Raw genomic sequence first — 21,015 nt, 5'->3', positions numbered from 1 at the left:
TAAGTCCTAATTCCCTCATTATTCACTTGTGGCCTGTATTCATGATCTTGTACTGAAAAAGTGCTCCATTGTGGTTTTTCTTAGCATTTTTTAATCACTATTTGGGTACTCTTCCTCTTTGTTGGAATAACTGTAGAAGAGAGCTGGATGGTGCTGCTTCCTTCTCCTTAAGTATCTCTAGTTTCATGATCTGAGTCTTGAAGGCAAATTAAAGAGGCAGAAATAAGAGGGTTCGGAGTAGATAGCTTTCTAGGCATGTATAACAACCAACACAAAGGCACAGAAGTGAGAGATGGAGTGCCTTGTGTGAAGTATAGGCCACTGTAACTGAATCATTGTATGTATAGGAGGGAGGGATAGTATGAGTAGACTGGAAAGGGAGGAAGGGATCAGGTCATAAGCATCTTTAAATGCCAGTGAGAGGCCTTTACATATGAACCTGGAGATAATAGAGAACCATGAGTTTTCATTGAGTGACGAGAAGAGGGTTTGGCTTTGTCTTACTTTAGGAAAAGTGAGTTTAGGGGAAAAAAGTGAGAAAAGTTTAGGAAACTTAGTGGACAATGGATTGGAGTGGTGAAAGATCAGTCACAAAAACCATTTAGAAGGCTATTTATAATAGGTTAGGTCAGAGATGATGAGGGCATATATTAGGTGATGATTGTGGGATTAGAGAGAAGAGATTTTATGAATGTAGAGAGATTTGGCAACAGATTGGATATGTGGAGTTATTACAAGTGATAAATTCAGGATGACACAAGGTTGTGAGCCTGATTAATTTAGGAAGGTGATGATCATAAGAACCATAAGTGAGACAAAAAGATAGTTTGGGAAGAAAAATAATAGGTTTGGGTCTTTTGAATTTGTTGAGTTTGAGATGCCTGTAAGACATCCAGATCAAGATTTCCAAAAGACAGTTGGTGATGTGCTATTGGATCTCAGGAGAGATTTTAGGGCTAGGTAATTAGATCAGGGAATTGTCTGCATAGGGATGCTAGTTGAACCCATGGGAGTTAATACGATTACCAAGCAATAGTCTAAATCTGTTATCTGTTAACTTTTAAAAAATATTTTTTGATAACTATATTTAAGTGTAATTGGCTTACTTTATAAAGTTATGTATTTTATCTTATGCATTGAAAAATATTTTTCTTAGAAGGACTCCATGGGCTTCAATGGACTGACAAAGGGATTCCATTATAAAAATAGTTTAAGAATCCTATATAAATGGAAAAGAAAAGATTCCTAATCAGAGCCTTAGGAGATATCTATGGTTAGTAGGATTTGACCCTGAATAATCCATAAAGGGAGACCATGAGGAGTAGCTAAAGAGGGAGGAGAACCAGGAGAGACAGTGTCATGAAAAACTAGTGGTGGAGCAGCTAGGTGGTATAGTGGTAAGAGCACTGGCTCTGGAGTCAGGAAGAACTGAGTCCAAATACAGCCTCAGACAATTGACTAGCTGTGTGACTCTGGGGAAGAAAAGAAGGAAGAAAACCTAGGAGAATATGTCCAAAGGAGCTTGTGATCAAATGTCCCTTGGAAGGTTGCAGAGTGTCTGAGAACAATAAGAATTAAATCATCACTGGTAACTTTGGAGAGAGTAGTTTTAGGTGAATGATGATGCTGAAACCAAATTGCACAGATTAGAAGTAAGTTAGATTGATTTCTCAAGAAGGTACCTCGGAAGAGGACAAAAGCTATTAGGAAGGTTTAGCTCAAGTGAAGACTTTTTTAAGTATGGGTAAGACATGGTAGCATTAGATAGAAGGAGAAAAGTCACTGAATATGGAGATTAAAGATTAGAAAATGAGCAAACTGCTGGTAAACAAACTAGAAAGGATGAGATCAAAAGTACATGCCAGGGAATAGCTAGGCAGATAGAGCACCAGCCCTGGAGTCAGTAGAATCTGAATTCATATCTGGTCTCAGAATTTAATACTCAGCTGTGTGACCTTGGACAAGTCATTTAACACCATTGCCTTGCAAAAAACAAAAAAAGAGTGCATGTCAAAGGATTTGCCTTGTTAAGGACAGATGCTACCTCTTTAAAAGGGAGTAGAGTGAAAGAGAAGATAGTGGAACAGGATATCTAAGTAATCTAAAGAAGAGAGAGAGAAGTGAGCTCTTGGCACATGTCCTTAATTTCAGGTGAGTTCCTCAGATAAGAGATTAATCTCTTTTTATATTTTTTTCTTCCTCTGAGTGAGGAAAAAGAGTAGGACCAGTATCATATATTCCATCAGTAATAAAGGTCACAGTCCTGCTCACCATGATTTTGAGGCAAAGGAGCCATAGTCAAGAAAACTTTCCTTATTTCTTTCAGTGGCACAGGAAGGATGAGCTTTTGACTTTTTCTTTCCAGAAGTCTGCAATGACAATTTTTAAAAAAACTTTGTATTATTAAGAACTTGACAAATATCAATCAAACTGATTATTTCCATATATAAAGACAAAAGAAGATTGCATATTAAGCTGTGAATAATTATTGTATTGGACAATAAATAATGTCCTTGAGTATATAACACAGGGCAACCAGGTGCCACAGAGGATGGAACACTGGCCTTGGAATCACGTCAGGAGTTTGAATCCAACTTCAGATGCTTACTAGCTGTGTAATCTTGAGCAAGTCACTTAACCCTGATTGCCTCTCATCTAGGACCACCTTCCATTGTCCTGAGTCATATCTGGCTCTGGAAGAGATCTTAGATGGCTCTGAAGGAGAAAGTGAGGCCTGGTGAATTAGCACAGCATCACCTCACTCAAATCTAACTCATGCTCTTATCATGGCATCACCTTCCTGATTCATGGTCTTCTTTGAGAATGAAGAATTGTATAAATGAATATTCCAAAATCTAGAAATACAAACATAAGGATTAAATAGTTACTATCCTTTAGACCCTTATGCAAATAATGGAGTGCAGGAATCCTTAATTGGGAGTCTTTATCAATCCTTTTGAGGGTTCATGGATAGATTTCATCTTGGTTTCATTGCAATTCGTTTTAATATTCTATGCAACTTTATTTTATGCATTTTAAAACATCATTCTGAAGAGGGATCCATTGTGATAGCTTGACTCCCAAAGAAGTCTGTGACACAAAAATAGTTTAAGAATCTCTGTCATGGTGCAGAGAGAGTACAGGACTTAGAGTGAGAAGATTTCTGTTTGAACTCCTACTCTGCTTCTTCTTATACCCTTGTCATTTAATGTTTCTAGGCTTCAGGTTTCTCCTTTCTGAAATGTTAGGTTTAGACCCTATCACTCAGTTTCCTTCCAATTCTAAATCTATGAGCATTTGCTATGCATAAGTAAATAAATGCAAAATAATTGAAAGGCAAAAATAACTTATAGCAGAAGAAATTAGAGAGATCTTCATGGAGTACTGGGCATGTGAATTGAGCTTTGAAGGATAAAAATTCAAAGAGAAGAGTGAAGGAAAAGATTGCATTCCAGGCAGGGAAAATGGCTTGTGTAATGCATGGAGGTGGGAAATAGAATGTCAGTTTGAAGAACATTTAATAGACCTATTTGGCTGGATGTGCATCAAAAGAAGTAAATAAGACCAGCAGTGTAGATTGGAACTAGAAAATGGCCAAGCTTAGGCTAGAATAATAGAGAGCCACTTTTTGAGCAAGGAAGTGACATCATCAGATCTTTGCCTTAAGATTCAGACTTCTTTTGAATATTCAATGTTGTAATTTATTGCCAGACTAAGGGAACTAGAATAGTAGAGGTTGGATAAGATGTGAGGGCTAATATGTGGTCTCCAGGTTAGGTAAAAACCACTTGATTCTGGTATGACCCCTCCCCCCCCACCTAAGATTTTCAAAAGAAAGTGTTTTTTAGCCTAATTAGCTACCACCACACATGAATTACTAAGATAGTAATGTTTAACCATCTGCTCTCTGCCACTACTTGGTACAGATACCATACTAGCAAACTCAGATCAATTAATTTTATCTGAAGCTTAATATTTTAATTATATCATTTTTTTTAGTCCATAGATTTCTTGTCATGTGATCCACTACTTAGAGCAATAACACTGGGAAGCCTCTGTAGTAACATAAGGCCTAGGGGGTGGCTAGGTGGCGCAGTGATAAAGTACCAGCCCTAGAGTCAGGAGTACCTGGGTTCAAATCCGACCTCAGACACTTAATAATTACCTAAGCCACTTAACCCCCATTTGCCTTGCAAAAACCGTTAAAAAAAAAAAAAAAGGTATGTACACAAGGCCTTTGAATTCTAAAATTCTATGAGTTGTTGGTATATTTAGTGACTCAATCAGAGCAAAACCATCATAGTTAAATAAGAGAATTGGCAGCAGTGCTTCTTTAGCAAGTAGTAGTAACAAGCAGTAACACTTGGGCAGGCTGCCTGGCCGGAAATTGGCCTCCTCTCTGTGTTTCTTTCCCCCTTTTTCCAATCAATTACCTACATTTAATCCTACTATAACTTAAACACCTGTCTAGATGGAATTCATGAAATGTACCCTTACCCCACACATTCAGATATTTGCTCACCTGCCTTACTCAGAGGGCAGGCTCTAAAATAAACATTATTTTGGTTCCAGAAGAAAAATGAACTAAGGTCATGGTAATAGACAAGGAGAGAGAAAGGATAGTTGAATGCCTTAGGTAAATGCCTCCACAATAATTACAGAAAAATAACATGAAGAAAATATGAAAGAACATCTGGCCAACAGGCACTAAGGTTAAGGTAGTAAATAGAAAGATTATGTGACCAGGAACATATCCACTCACCTAACTAGATGAATGCTGCTTATTTTCAAGTTTATATATCTAGTTTTTAAATAATCACCACTATTCCTAATGGGCTGGAATCCTTCAGTGCTTACTATCCTATCTACTTTTGAATGTTTCAGTTGTATATTACTCATATATGCCAAGCTATGGGTTTCCAAACACTAGTGAGAAAGTAACCTTGGAAAAATGTCTGCTAGATTATCCCCCTCTGACTTTATTATTTTATGTGTGTGCATGATTTCCCCTCATCAAGAGCATTCTCATTTTTGTTCATTTTTGAAAGTTTGAAAGTTCACTTTGAAGGTTTGAAAGAGAATTCTGAACATATTACAGACATAGCCAATGTAGCAACATTAATTGGCTCCTTGACAGCTTAACTTTAGGTAAAATAATGTTATAGGACACTTAGTTCCATGAAAATAAAGGCTCTTTTTTTGGAGAACCATTCATGGAGAAGCTATAAAAGCTTAAATTCTTTCTGACACTTCAGACTAATCTTTATGCCAATTCTTTCCTTCCATAACTTTTCTTAATTAGATTCTGGGTATTTCTCATTTGACAGACCAGGCAAGGAAAATAGGGAAACTTCCCTTCATGTGCCTCTCTGGTTCCAGAGTTGTTAAGGAATGGCTCAGTTGGTGTCGCACAGGATATCAGAGTTTCTGTGGAAGCAATATAATTGTGTATGGGTATGATAAGGAGTTACCCTCACTTAAGTGTTTTCATTAGTACTTTCCAAGTTTGTCCAGTAACATTTTTCTGATTGGCCTGAATATCAAGGATGTCCTATGGGCAACTCTAGTCTTCCCAGTAATCTGAAATTGGGGAGGATGTAGATTTCTATAGATTTGCTCCATTTTGATGAGGTTTCAGTAATGTATAATGATATCCTTTTAAAGCAACATTAATGAATACAATCTTATACAGTATATGTATATACAGTGTATATCTCCAACATGAAGTTTCTTCCTTCCTTTTGTTTTCCTGATAATGCAGGTGGAATATGAATAAAGAGGAGTCTTTTGTACTATGTAAAAAGTAATTAGGACAAGAGAAGAAACCAACAAATCACAGAAGAAGCCATACTGAAAAATTATAGAAAGAGCACTAACCTAAAAAAAACATAAGACTTCCATTCAATTACTAGCTCTAACACTTGATAACTGTATGACAGTAAATGTCATTTAACTTCCATGAAACTCTATTTACTCATTTATAAAATATAGTTACTTCAATTTAATAAACATTTATCAAGTGTAGTCACTATATGTAGAACCTTCTCTTAGATGCTAGGAGAAAGATAAAGTGTAAATAAAGACTGTCTTTAATGGAGCTCACAATCTAATAGGGAACTAAAAAATGTCCTTGGAAAAAATATGACTCAGCATATATAATAAATGCATTCACTGGGCTCGAAGTGATGGATTAGTCATTACTTACTTGCTAGGGAGAAGAGAGAACAATAGGGAACCAGAGAGCATGAAGGAGGGCTTCCTTGAGGAGGTGGTATTTGAATTTGACTTTAAAGGACAACAGAAGTGACATTCTCTCCAATTGTAATGATTTTATGAAGTTTAATCAATATAAATTATCTCAAAAGGAAACAAAAATCCCAGAAAATATCTAAATTAACAGACATCTAACTTACAATAAAGAGATGACTGTCAAAGACAATAATTGGGTTAGAATGTAAACCAACTTGTAAAATCTAAACAGAAAAATGATGAATTGTAATTAGTATTTTCATAAAGTAGAGAGAGGCAATGGAGAGCAGAACAAGCTTAAAAGAAACTTGGTAAGACATCCATCTAAACAAAGATATCCCAAGAACACTAGGGACAAAAAAAACAGAAGGTATACAGCAAACAGAAGAAAAATATAAAGTTCATTTTGAAGTTTATAAGAAACTATTTTCTCTCTCAAAGACAATGCAACCATTATACTTTTACTCTTAACATCAAAACTTAGAGTTCAAAGCAGACCCAAATCGCCAGGATACCCAAGCTAGAAATAATGGAATAGGATCCTAGTTCTATTTATTGGTTTTTGGAATGGGGCCCATGAGTAAAGGGTGCAATTCATATTCTGCTGTTAAAGGCGAAAACCAGAGCAAGAGCATTTGTCAAGAATGTTTTCATTAATCAAGAACTAAAGTTTCAAAGATCAGAGGCTGTTGTAGTTCCGACCATAAACTAAAGGATCTAGTGGCATTATTACCATGACCTGCCAGGCAGTTTCAGAGAAACTAAAATGTTTGGGTTCCGGAGAAGTATGGTTGCAAAATTAAGTAGCATAGACCATGACTGGTTAGCTTTGCCCGCCCTGTTTAAAGCTTGTTGCCAAATAGTACCATACTGAGGATTAGACCATCAAGAGACAACCTAGCTTAGACAATTGTAAATTTCTCACCATAAAAATACCTTACTGATGCTTACCCAGTGTTACTGTAATGTCATGGTACTCAATGACATAGAAAAAGAGACCAAGGTCTCCTACTGCATCCAGACCCAACATCAGAAATCCTGTTTCCCATACTATAAAGCCACCGGGTTAGAACTGTTCTGAAAATAGCAGTGAGAAGGATGTCCTTCCACATTTCCTCTCACTTTAATCAATATAATGTGCATGTCATGTCCCCATTCACTTGATGTCGTAGTTTTCTTCAGTTATGAAGGACAGCAGTCATCTTTCTTAAGAACCCAGTCCTACTCATGCTTATGATACTAAAGAGAACAAAATTGAGAATAGGAGCTGAATCAGAACAAATGTATATAGGGAAGATCTGTGCTGGGGGTGATCCAGTGCATTGATTATATAAGGAAAAGATAGATGAGAAGGAAAATGCCAAAGACATGGAAAGATTTTGTACTTTTTTAAGTTACAATATCCAGAATAGGGAAATTCCTGTTATATGCCTATTTATATCCTAATGAGTGATTTCTTTTTTGATTGAAGACATCTTGCTATATTAATGGGAAACAGGTCAGCTTTCACAAGCTATAGCCTACATCCTATATCCTTTATCATTTTACTAGTTATATTTAAGTTAGTACCATCTTTATTTATTGAGTTTGAAAAAAGCATTTGATTCAATAGAGCTGTTTTGCTGTTTTGTGTTGTTTTACACATTAAAGGCTTTTTTTTTCAAGGTGTCTCTAGTCTATACATTAAAATTACATTAGGCAGAATTCAGGAAAAAATGTGAAAAGACATGAACTGATGCTGAGTAAAATAAGCAGAAGCAAAGAACATTGTACATAATAACAGCAATATTGTACAATGATCAACTATTATGGACTTAATTCTCAGCAATACAGTGCTTCAAGACAATTCTAAAAGATTCATGGAAAATGTCTACCTCTGGAGAAATAATTCTGGTGTCTGAATGAAGATCAAAGCATATTATTTTCACATTTTTTTTTGTTTTTCATTGTTTTTCTCTTTCGTTCTGCTTCTTCTTTTACACATGGCCAATTTGAAAATATATAAGAAATGAATGCTAAAGACTATCTTTAAACAAAACTGGAAAAAAATAAAATTCTATTTCCAGAAAAGAGTCACTCTAGAATCCTTTGAAAGATATAACTACTAGTATAATTTTATTCAATAGTCATCTGATTATAAGCATTAGATAAGTTAACAAAAACGAGAAGTGTATGCTTAGCAAAGTTGTTTGTCAGTGTCATGTAGTTGATCCAGTATAGAGTTCAAGTTGAAGAGAGATTTCCCATCAAAAGTTATCTTTTCCAGATTTGAAGATGATAGTAATAATAGCTGGAATTTATATAATACCTTGAGATCTTCAGTCTTTTTTACTAGTCATCTCACAACATCCTTACACCAACTCTGTGGAATAGCTGTCATTATTACCTATATTTTACTGATGGGGAAACAAAGGCTAAGAGAGAGAGAGAGAGGGTACATGATTTGTCCAGAGTCACAAAACTAGTTAGTATCTTAGTCAAGTTTTGAACTTAGGCATTTCCGATTCTAGGCCTAGTACTCTAGTCACTTAGTTATCGTGTTGCTCTGATAACATTGTGCCAGTTGCTTCAAAACAGAGAAGATCACAGAGTCTCTTAGAAGAATCCTCATCTTCTACAAAGGAAAAATCAAATTTATGAAGCAGGTCTTATTGCCCAAATTATAGTATTTGGATGGGCAACCTAAAGAATTTATCCTTTAGTATATATATTTGAGACAATACACATGGGCAACAAGTTGGGCACATAGTAGAGCAAGAAAAAGAGATTGGAGTAATTGCTTTTGGAAAACTTTAATGACAAATGAATGCAAAGGAACATTTTTTTAAATACTAGCATTCTAACAGTGTTGCTTTAAGATAACAAGAAAAGAAGGCATATATTGGGCAAATGCAGACACAGTATATAAGCAACAAGGAACACTTATTAAATAATGGGAAGCAAATATTGGCTGCTCATGTGAGAAGGACAAGGCAGCCAGAATGCTCCACTGGTACTTTTATGATTTCCTGAGAAAACTTTGAAAGACCTCTTTCTCACATGTTGGGTGAACCCTCTGTTGTCAAACACGGATAAGAGACACACAGAATGAACAAGTATATGTATACAGTGATGTGCATTATTGTTAGGACTTCCAAATCAATGAGATTACAGATGCATTTAAGTGCAGCAATAGACCAACTCTGTCTAGAGGGGGCTGGAGCAAGCCTTTTCCCTTTAAGGGGTTCCTCAATTCTGGGCTAGAATTAGTTCTAACAGAGCCTAGTTTCTAAAGAGAAGAGTCTTTCTAATTGCCTCTGCAGAGGCAAAGGAATTTGAACTTTACCGAGTAGTAATGACTATTAGAGGGATACTAAAGATTTGGGGTCAGAGAAGTAATATAACCACATTTTTACAGCAGCAAACTTAATTGATGTAGTATAAAAGATAAATCAGAGAATGAAGGGAAAGTAAGTAGAACATTGTCACAATTTGTCTCATAATTAAAGTCAATTAAAAGAATATACAAACATAGAGGAAAGGGCAAGAAAATGGACATCATGAAAATCTTACTCTTATTATCTAAAGCAGACAAGAATTGAATATATTCAGGGCACATGCAATCATGTAGACACACTCAAATGTTTGATATAGGAATACAGTCAGTTCAACATGAACTAGAGATGAAAAGGTTGAGAGGAACTTAAGAGGAGGTGGAGCTAAGGAAAGAATACTTATAGGCAAAATAAACTTTAGTTTTGGAGGAATAGGGATGGGGAACTTTGAGGAAAAAGGGTAAGAACCAGTGACTGAAGTCTGGACAAAGGGAAGAGAAGAGTACCAATGGGGTGGAAACAAAACTCATCAACAACATCACTCTTGTTGGATCAAATTCTCTTTTATTATCACTACCTTTGTAATGATTGAAATGGAAGTCAAACGAAGGAAACACATACATGAAGATATTTAATGGAGGTAAATTACAATTGATGGTCATAACTGTGAACATAAATAAAATGGAAAAGGATAGCATAATGACTTAAAAATCAAAATCCAACAGTATACTGTTTACAAGAAACACTAAAATGAGAGAGCAGAATAGAATTTATTGTGCTTCAGTCAATAGCAGAACAAGTTTGAATGGTTAAAAGAAAAATAAGAAAACTGTATCATACTTAAAAGGTATCATAGACAATAAAGTAATATCAATACTTAATACATATGTATCAAATAGTGAACTATTTAAATCAGAGGAAGAAGTAATTGAATTAGAGGGAAGAAATTATAATAGTTAAGGATCTCAGTCTATCCCTTTCAGACCTAACAAAAAGGTAAACAAGAAAGAAGATAGATATGGTAAAGCCATAATCACTGAATGGGAATAGGAAGGAATATAATTTTTTTCAACTTTCCATGGCACTTTTACAAAAACTGATTGTATGGTAGGGCCTAAAAATCTCACTAAAATGCCAAAAGCAGAAATATTAAATACATCCCTTATTTTTCACAATATGGAGAAAACCAAAAATTCAGTCAAAGTGTTTGGGTTTTTTTTAACACATGTATCTGGAGCTTTGCTAGGTGCTAGGGATCCAGGTACAATGAATGAATATTCACAAGGAGCTTGCATTCTAATAGAAGCAATAAACATATGTAAATATAGCAGAAATATGAAGTGTAGTAGCTAGAGAATATGGTGGATAAGAGCACTGGGCCAGGAGTCTGGGAAGAACTGAGTTCCACTTTGGTCTCAGACAGATGTATCCCCCTAAGTACCTTAGACCCTGTCTGCATCAGTTTCCTCAATTGTAAAAGGAGGATATCATCTACCTCCCAGTTTTTTGTGAGGATCAAATAAGAGGAAAAGAGAAAAGATCAATCTGAATTGGAAAGTGTGTGTGTGTGGGGGGGGTGAATGATACCTCCAGTTGAGAAAAGAAAGACATATTAGGACAACTCATAAAGATTTTTAAAAATCTTGAGTAGTGGAGTTTTTATTTAATACTAAAAGTGATAGGAAGTCTGTGAGTCTTATTGAATAAGGAGTTTATATGGTCATTTGTGCACTTAGAAAAAATTACTTTGATAGCAGTAGAAGTGGGCCAGAGTGGTCAGAGAATTAAGGTAGGGACATTAATTAGGAAGCTATAAGAATAATTTATGTAAGAGGTTGATGAAATTTGTACTAAAGTAGTAATTATGTAAATAGAAATGAGATCTGATGAGAGATAAATAGAGGTAAAACCAGCAAGATTTAACAATTGTATGTTTATGAAGAGTCCAAGATAATGCCAAAATATGATTCTGGGATAGTGGTGTCAACAGAAGGAGATAAGTTTGGAAGAGAGGCATGTTTGGGGGGAAAATGAATTCAGTTTTAGACCATATTAAGTTTGAGATGACTTAGGACACCAGATTAAAATGCATAGCAAGTATACTCATTATCACCACTATTTTTATATAGTTCTAAAAATGTTAGCTGAGTCAATAGGACAAAAAAAAAAAAGAAATGGAGGAAATATAAACAAAAAAAATAGAAAACTGTTGCTTTTTTGCAGATGGCATGAGAATTCCTTCAGAGAACTCTAGAAAGCCAACTAAAAATAAATTGGAAGAAATTCAGAAAAGTAAAGGTATATAAACCCACAAAAATTACCATCCTTTCAGTATATAATCAATAAAAGAGGAAGAGACAGAAAGAAAATTCCATTCAAATCAACTGCAAAATGCTTAAAATATTTTGCTACAAAACATTTTTAGACATACAAACAGAAATAATTGGAGATATTAATTGCTCATAATTATGCAATGCCAATATAATTAAATGGTATTACCTACATTTACTTATTTAGTGTCATTCTAATCAAATTGTCAGTGAGCCTCATTATAGAACTGTTAAAATAATTCATTTATAGTAACAAAAGATCAAAGATATCAAAGGAAAAAATAGAAAGGCAGGAGACCTAGAAGCAGCAGATATTAAATTATACTACCAGAATTATTTGGTGATTATTAAAAAATAAAAGAAAATTGATCTGTAGGAATCCTTGGGAGCAAAAGAAATAGAAACAATCAAACTTAATAGCATAATTAATGTTCAGTAATCTCAAGGTCTCCTAGCTACAGGATTCACTATTCAATAAAAAGTTTTGAGAAAACTAGAAAACAGCCTGACAGAAAGTGGGTTAGACCAACCTTCTAAATATTTCCAAATAAATATATGATCCAGATATTCAAAGTCACATTATAAATCAATTGAAGGAATAGAGAAGGGAATCTCTTTTGCACCTATGGATCAGGAAATCTGCAACTAAGATCAGATTCTTAGCTAGAGGAAAAAGAGGATCACAGGAAATAAATGGATAGTTTTAAGTAAGTTTTAAGAAAATTAATGAAACTAAATTTAGAAGGGAAGTTGTCAACTAGGGGAGGAAATCTTTACAAAGAATAAAATTGGCAGACAAAATGGTAAAAAAAAATATAAACAGTTCTCAAAAGCAGAAATGAAATGTTAACTATTTAATAAAAAATAATATAATAAAAATGTGTCAAATCACTTTTAATAAGAGAAATGCACTTTAAAACAACTCTGGGGTTTCACTTCCTCCACATCAGTTTGACAAAAGAAGACAAAAAAGAAATTGACAGTTTTTACAGGAGATATGGATGGAGAAGTACACTGATAATGTTATTGATAGAGTTGTGATTTTATCGAGTCATTTTGGAATACAATTGAGAATTATATCCCAAAAGTTATGATACTGTGCATACTCTACTAAGCATATGCCTCAAAAAGATGAAAGAGGGAAAGGAGCCAAAAATATTCATAGCTTCCTTTTTAGTTGTGATGAACTGGAGACAAATGAAATACTCATCAAAAAAAAATAGGGAGAAGCAAGATGGCACAATAAATAGAGTATAGGACCTGTAGTCAGGGAGACTCATCTTCTTTAGTTCAAATTTGGCCTCAACAATTATTAGATTTTGACTTTACTTTTTTTTGCCTCAGTTCCTTATCTGTAAAAATGAACTGCAGAAGGTAATTAACTTTATTAATGATTATTAACTCCATTAACTTTGTCACAAAATTCCCAAATGTGGTCACAAAGAGTCAGATACAGCTGAAACGACTGAACAACAACAAAAAGAATAAAATGTGATAGGAGCGTGGTTAAATAATGGAATAGTATTGATTTATCAGAAATTATGAAAGAGAGGAATTTGGAAAAACCAAAGAATACTTCTATGAACTGATGCACAATGAAGTAGACAGAATTAGTACAATTTACATGGTGATTGCAAGATTGTAAGGAAAAGTAGTTTTAAAAATTAAGAACATAATGCAGGGTGACCAGTCATGGTCCTAGAGACCACTGTTGAAAAATGAATAATGCCTTTGTAGAGAGATGATGATTAGAGGTACAAATTAAAATAAACTTTTTTTTATCTGGTCAACTTGTGAATTTGTTTTTGTTATCTATTTTAACTTGTTTGAAGGGAGAGTTACTTTGGTTTTTTTTTTAATTTTTAGAGGGAAAATATAGCAATTAAAGTGTTGTTCAAAATTGAAAAATATCAAGAAAAAATTTTAAAAGCATAGAAGAGAATAAAAACTAGTTGAGATAAACACGTATAGCCTTGAACCCAGTGTATTGAATTTTGTATATACTTTTAAAATAAATATGTAATGTTGATTCATAGTTTCATTTACATCAGTCCCTTTTTCTCTATCAAATTCTTTATTTTTGGGGTGTTTGTCAAGTTGAGAAGAAAAATAAAAATAAACATCTTAGGAAAGGAGTATGAGGTTTGAGGTTTTGATGCTATGGTGGTTCTGCTACACATTCACATGAATTAGTGTTCTCATTTTACAGGAAAGGAAACTGGTTCAGAGGGATTGAATAATCATCATCATCATCATCATCATTGACTAATAATAAAGTGAATTGCTTTTGGTCGTATAATAGACAATAAGAGTTGATAAATAAGACAAATAAGAATTTGAACCTGGGTCTCTCTTGACTGCAAGTTCAGAAACTTTAAAAAATTCTACACTGCCATTCATATTGCTGTCAATGTCTTTTCTATCTCTAAATCCCATTATCCAGAGACACAGGAGTTGGTTCATCATACTTCTATCCTGACCTAATTGGGTACAGTCAGAGCATGAACAATTACATTGTTATATGAACATATATTGTATATTGTATATTATATTGTAATATGAACAATTTCAGAAATTTCTCTTCTGAAATCCTAGAGTAGCTTTCTGTTTGCCAACAGAATATTAATAACTATTTAAAATGAAGAGAGTAAAACTTTTTTAATTGTTCAGTACTGTGAAAGTAGAACATCCTCTCTTATTATAGCTTTTGCTTCAACTTTTAACTTTCTGACTTTAAAGGCAGAGTGGTGGGAGAAAGAATTGAATTACTATCCAGAAACCTGGATTTTAACTTTGATTCTACAACCAATCAGTTGGGTAACTTTGGGCAAATCTCTGGGCCTAAATTTGCTTACCTACAAAATGCAACAATTGAACTAGAAGAAATAATGTGGTAGAGTGGAAAAATATTGTAGTTGGGAGTCAAAAGGTCTAGACCCAAATCCTACCCCATATACTTACTACCTGGGTGACTTTGAACTCTCAGATTTAATAGTTCCCTCCTCTATAAAATGGCCTCTAAGATCCTTTCCAGCTTTCTAAATCTGTGATCTTATGACTAAAGGTTCCTTCCATTTCTAACGTATTTTTCAAATCTTTGTATTTCAATCGTCATATTTTTGTTTCATTTTTATTATGTTTACAATAAACTTTGTTTACAACAATCTTCTTTAATATGGAGAAAAATATTTTGGGATTTTTAAACCAGCTCCTCCTCATGACTTTCCTTTTTCTAGTAATGGTACTACCATTCTCTTTCTCACTAAGACTTAAAATATTCATCTTCATGTCTTTAATGTGCCCTTATTCCGCATATGCTTCCAGTCACCAAGTTATTTGATTCTTCTTTTGAAAAATTTCCATATTCTCTTTTTATTTCTGTTCTTATATCCTAGGTATAACCCCTATTATTTCATCCTTGAACCTCAAACTAGAATAACCTTACTGTTATTTCCTGTTTCCTCCCCTTAAACCATGGTGTGTTCAATCTTTCCATAGTCATTTTCCTAAAACCTTGCTTTCATTATAAGATAAGAGGATTTAGAACTGAAAGGAAACTTGAGACAGCATCTAGTCAGGCAACATTCATTTTATAGATGAAGAAATCAAGGCTCAGAGACAGTAAATGAGTAATTCGAGTAATAAGAAATAGAACTGAGATTCATAGCACTACTTTTGTGAGAAACTTGATGTCTCATGATTCCGTGCACAATAAAGTGAAAATTACTAAATCCAAACTATATTTCTACTTTTATCTTTTACTATTCATCTATGTGAACTTTTCATCTATTCCAAAGGGGTGTACTCCTCCTCTAAACATGCTTGACTCTGTATTTTTTTATGATGAACTTCACAATCACCAGACATTTATTTCAGTGTCAGCATATGAAGAAAAACAAAAATGAATATTGCATACAAATTTGTATCTTTTTTAACAAGTATATTAGAGCTTATCATAAGGTCAGAAAAACTGTCTTGTTTGTATCCCTTTCTGAAATTCTGTTTTCTTTCAGACATTAAAAAAATCTTTTCTTGATAATATTTTCTTTCTTTTCCATTTTGCATCCACTTCCACCAATAGAAGTCCTCTCTTATAACAAATGGGTATAGTCAAACAAAGCAAATGATCTCTTTGACCACTCTGAAAATTGTATGCCCTATTCATTGTTTCTAGTTCATCATGTCTTCCTTAATACCTTTATTCCTCCTTCCTATATTTCTTCTTGGGTCCTGGTCCAAATTTTACCCACCTTTAAAGACTCAGTTCACTCCAGCCTTGAAGTCTTTTTTAACTCTCTTGACCTAAAAGTGATTTTTCCCCTTGTCTAAAACTCCCATAACACTTCATGTTCTTACTTTCAACTTGCTTTTATCGGTTTTTTTACCTGGTATTGTGAATTGATTAACAACAAGCTATAGTAGAGAGATAGTTTTTGAATCAGGAAGATGATACTTATTGGGTCATGCAAACCTCTTGACTCCTCTAAGGCAACTAACTGTCTAAAACTATAAATTGCAGATAAGATGCTGGTACACTGATGAAATCATAAGTCTCATCCAAAAAAAAAAACCTTACAAATCATCCTTTGAAATGCATGTGACAATTATCTCCCATGTATGTTGGGAATCTCTCTTTTTATGTTTTTGTACTCCCTCCCCAAAACTCAGCACAAAATATGGAACTAGTAACTGGAACCTGAATTTCACTGAGAATTCCTAGGGTAGGAAACCTCCTCTACCAAGGCAGGTCGACCCCTTCTAGGCTACTTATAGCCCTAATTGTCTAGTGAGGAATGTTCAGAGTCACATAACCAGTATGTATCAGAGACAGAACTTGAACCTTGGTCTTCCTGGCTTTGAGGGAGTTCTGTAGCTACTATTACATGTTTTTTTTTTTCTTCATAATAATATCTGCTTAATAAGTGTTTGGGAGTTATTGATTCTGCTCTGTCACATGAATCTAAACCCCTGCTACCTTTAGATCCTTTTGTCTTAGCCACTGATTTGACTCATGTTGACTGGCATCTACCAACTATTTAATAAGAACAACAATAATCATCGGATTATGTAGCTTATTAAAGTTTGATAAGTAATGTGTGTGTGTATGTGTACACACCTATGTATAAGGTAGATTCTGTTATTATCCTATGAGGCAACTTAGGCTGAGAGATTGTGGCCAAGAGTAACAAAAGTCATAAGTGTCTGAGGCAGGATTTGAACTCATATTTTCTAGACTTAAAGTTTATATTTAGCTGTATTCACAGCTGACATGCAGGTTTCACCTGTGTGTGTGGTACTTTCTGAAACTTTATAACTTCAGTGTTTTATTTTGTTTTGTTTTCTCCCTTTTCATTTTTAGGTAACAAATCTGAATTTGGCAAGTGGAGTCACAACTCGAACAGGTGCCTCAACTCCCCCTACCCTTCGACCAGTACATAGTTCTGGAGGTCCAACATGGTCAGCACATTCAGACTCTCAAATCTCTGAAAATAGGACCAGCCCACCAGTAAACAGGTATGTTAAATGGTGTGGGACTTGGGTTTTTGGGTTAGATAGGAAATATGAAAGGCAAAGAAATTATATAAGCATAGCAATTTATACAACAGTAAGCTTGTAAAGAGGGATGATTTCTTTGCATTGTGTTAAGTCTTCTCACAGGATTAGCAGTAGCTTTACCTTTGAATGAATAATAATATCTTCTTAATAAGTGTTTGGGAGTTATTGATTCTGCTCTGTCACATGAATCTAAACCCCCTGCTACACTGTTGGACAAGTCTCTGTGTGAAAGAGTAAGAATTTATATTGTTTAAACCTTCCCTGTTATTAATGTTAATTAATGTTATCATAGTAACCTTTAATGTTTTCTCCCTATTTTGCGGACAGTAATCTCAATATTATTTTATCATAATACCTTACTTCTAGCATAGAAATCTCAGCAAAGATGTTATCTTTTCATATCTAGTGTATGTACGTATGTTCAAATTTGTATGTATATATGCATCTTTATATACATATGCATACATGTATCTTTTTAAAAAAGTTTCTGATGAAGTGAACAAAATCCTTAGTGTCAGTTTAATGAGCTAGCTAAGTAGGGAGTATTTTAAAAATCATTTTTTTTTGCAAGGCAAATGGGGTTAAGTGGCTTGCCCAAGGCCACACAGCTAGGTAATTATTAAGTGTCTGAGACCAGATTTGAACCCAGGTACTCCTGACTCCAAGGCCAGTGCTTTATCCACTATGCCACCTAGCCGCCCCTAAAAAATCATTTTAAAAGAGAAAGAAGTGGTAAAGATCATGGAGAAATTAATGTGTACCTTATGGATTGTGCAGACTTAATATTTTCCTCATATTTAAAATATGTAAAAGCCAACTTTCCTTTATTTAGCTCATCTAGAGATTGAAAAAGGTGGTAAATACAATGTGACCAAAAGAGTAATCATGTAATAATAATAAACTTTCCTCTAGGTAATAAAGTAGCTCTCCTCTTCTCTATTCTGTGCCAGCATCTTGTTGGCATTCTGCTTTATTCTGAGTTTCAGATAGTGACCCTAGAACTTGGGCACAGTTTCCATATCTAATTATTATAATTGTAAGTCTTAGAGTTAGACTTGCTACTTAGTTTGCTTCAGAAAATTCACTTCTATTCAGGTTCTCCAAGGCTATGCCAGCAGTACACAGGTTCTCTGGGAAGGGCAAAAAAAGCCCTTCAAGTATGGGTCTAAAAATAGTCCCTATGTTTTTTGTCTAGCTAAATTCAGAGAAACTCAATTCAACAAGTTTGCTTTAAAGTGCTAAATTTTTCCATACCAACTCTGTAGAACCATTACTGGTCTAGGAGGGTTGGAATCTAAATTGGTTTAAAAAAATCCTTAAAAACATAAATCTTCCTTTATATATGAGATAAAAATGTTTCTCAATAAAATTAAGGATAAATTACCGCCTTACTCTGCTTTTATCCCAAAAGACTAGTCCCCATTCTTATCTAAGACAATCCCAGGAGACCTGGAGATTTTAACTTGACCTCAAATAACTCCTGTTGTATAGGACTCCTAGAATAATAGATCATTTCCAGGGTCATCTAAGGAGATATACTTCTGTCCTGAATTCCCAAAAATAGCTGAAAGTAAATTTAAAACTTAAGGTCTGTCACATAATTAGCATGACTTTCCTGAAGTACATAAGTGGGGATGAGTTAGGGCCTAGCTAAGACCGTCCAAAATCTAAGCCCATAAAGGATCTCTATCTCAATTCTTGTCTCTGGAAACATTTGTCATTTGGAGAATTAACCCCAGTTTATTGACTTGCCATTTTTTATAGTTACAGGTAAGGTTAAGTGAGTTGATTAAATACTGGCATCAAAGCCCAAAGATAGAAGTTTAGTCCAATTTCTGACAGTGACTTACTCCTAAATCTTAATCCATTCACAAAATCTCTTTTTGAAAAAACATAATTAATTTGCAAATGAGACTATTTCAGGAATTTCAGGATTATCTGTAACATGCTTTGATCTTGAGGCAGTAGGTGACACAGTGGATAGAGCCCTGGTCCCTCAGTCAGGAAGATAGCCACATTGCCTTGCAAAAACAAAAATAAAAACACTTTAATTTCCCTGGAAATAATTTTTTGTGCTAAATAAATGTTACTATTCTTTTTTACCATTTTATTAGTATTTATATTGTGACAATGAATTTCAATGCTTATAAACTTGATAGTTCACCAAAAAATGGATAATCATAGTTTTCAGTGAGAATCCTGTTATTGTTTATATGTTTCATCTCAACATATTGGAGGATTCAGTGACTTGGTAGCCACAGGAATGAAAACTAGTGACTCACAGAAATTCTGAGTGTTGTTTTTTATTTCCCTTTGGTGTTCCTATTGTTCTTAACTTTTATGGATCACACAAATTTTTCACCAGACAATCTTGTTCTTCCCTTCCCTTTCCCCCCCAACCCCGCCTTGGAAACAACCTCAAATACATCCCCAGGGCTTTTGTCTCCTATAGGTCAATGTGAGCTCAGCTCCTCAAATCCCTTCGTTCTTTCAGTCTGTCTGGAGTTCATGCTTTGTTGTGGGAGAGAAGACAGAAAGCCTATAACTTGCCCAGACAGTCTGAGGCCTGGCCATGTAGCTCCCTAGACACAGTAGAATTGGATTTGGCCAGCCATTCTTCTGTGTTTCTTTTCAGAGGGAATAAGTGAGATTAACTGCAGGCTCTTCTCCAGAAAAGAGTTGGGGTCAAAATGTTTAGGACCCCAATTATCAAGGGCTAAAGTATTCCTTCAAAGCAAGGCAGGCTCTAAAATAGTGTGTCATAAGAACTTGCAGTGCTTACCACCAATACCCCACTTTAAAAGTTGCTATTATGGTTTCCAAATTCTGATGCTTAAGAGCCTTGGCCCCTTTCTACTCAATAAAGTGTGTGTTGGGGCGGGTGGGGGGGGGGTTGAAAAGAGAGTAGAACCTTTTGAATGTTTTTATCCAATAGAATTATTCTTTCTCTAGACACAATAGATAATTAGGTGCTCAGACTTTATTAATGTTGGTTTATTATTGCCAGACTTCCGCAGAACCTAACCACAACAGGAAGGGCACATTTTTCTTTCTCTAGCATTCATTGAGTTAATAGAATGGTTTTCCTCTGTGGGAGCTAAAAGGGTTACTTTACTATGAAGTCCTGGCGGCAGCAGTGGCTGCTGCTACTTTGAATGATCTGGGAAGGACAGGGCCTCAGACAGCTTGGCAGGAACCTGAGGCTTTGTTTTGTTCCAGTCCAGTCCTTCTTTGTGGATGGAGCTGTCAGGGAATCCCACGAACTTCTGGCTTCTGCCCTTTTGTGTGTTTTTCCAGAATTTGTCACTGAAGTATTTTTATCCATCCCTGGTTTTTTAGGGCTTTTTAATACACAGAATCCAGGTATTTGTCTATTCCTCGACACTAAAGGTAGATGAGATTAGAAGGTGGTACAATTTTTCATCAACTGATTCTGCTCAACTGCTTTATCATACTGTACATAGGAGTCCCATCATCTTTGCAGAAGAATGATTTCTGGCATCCTTTTCAAGAGTAATTTTGTCTAGGTCAAGCACATATTGAGCAGATTGTTGTTACTTCCTCAT

General features: G+C 34.8%; 1 protein-coding gene across 1 annotated transcript in view; it reads left to right on the top strand.

The window, feature by feature from the left end:
- TTLL5 (tubulin tyrosine ligase like 5) overlaps window positions 1-21,015 on the top strand; it is a 469,247-nt gene that overhangs the window by 311,096 nt on the left and 137,136 nt on the right. The window contains 1 exon segment of the mRNA XM_074235683.1: window positions 17,253-17,407. Coding sequence (XP_074091784.1) covers window positions 17,253-17,407 — 155 coding nt within the window.

The sequence above is a fragment of the Macrotis lagotis genome, chromosome 4, assembly GCF_037893015.1.
Source record: "Macrotis lagotis isolate mMagLag1 chromosome 4, bilby.v1.9.chrom.fasta, whole genome shotgun sequence".
NCBI lineage: Eukaryota > Metazoa > Chordata > Mammalia > Peramelemorphia > Peramelidae > Macrotis > Macrotis lagotis.
Note: the sequence above shows the minus strand (reverse complement) of the source record. Positions and strands in the feature narration are given on the sequence as shown.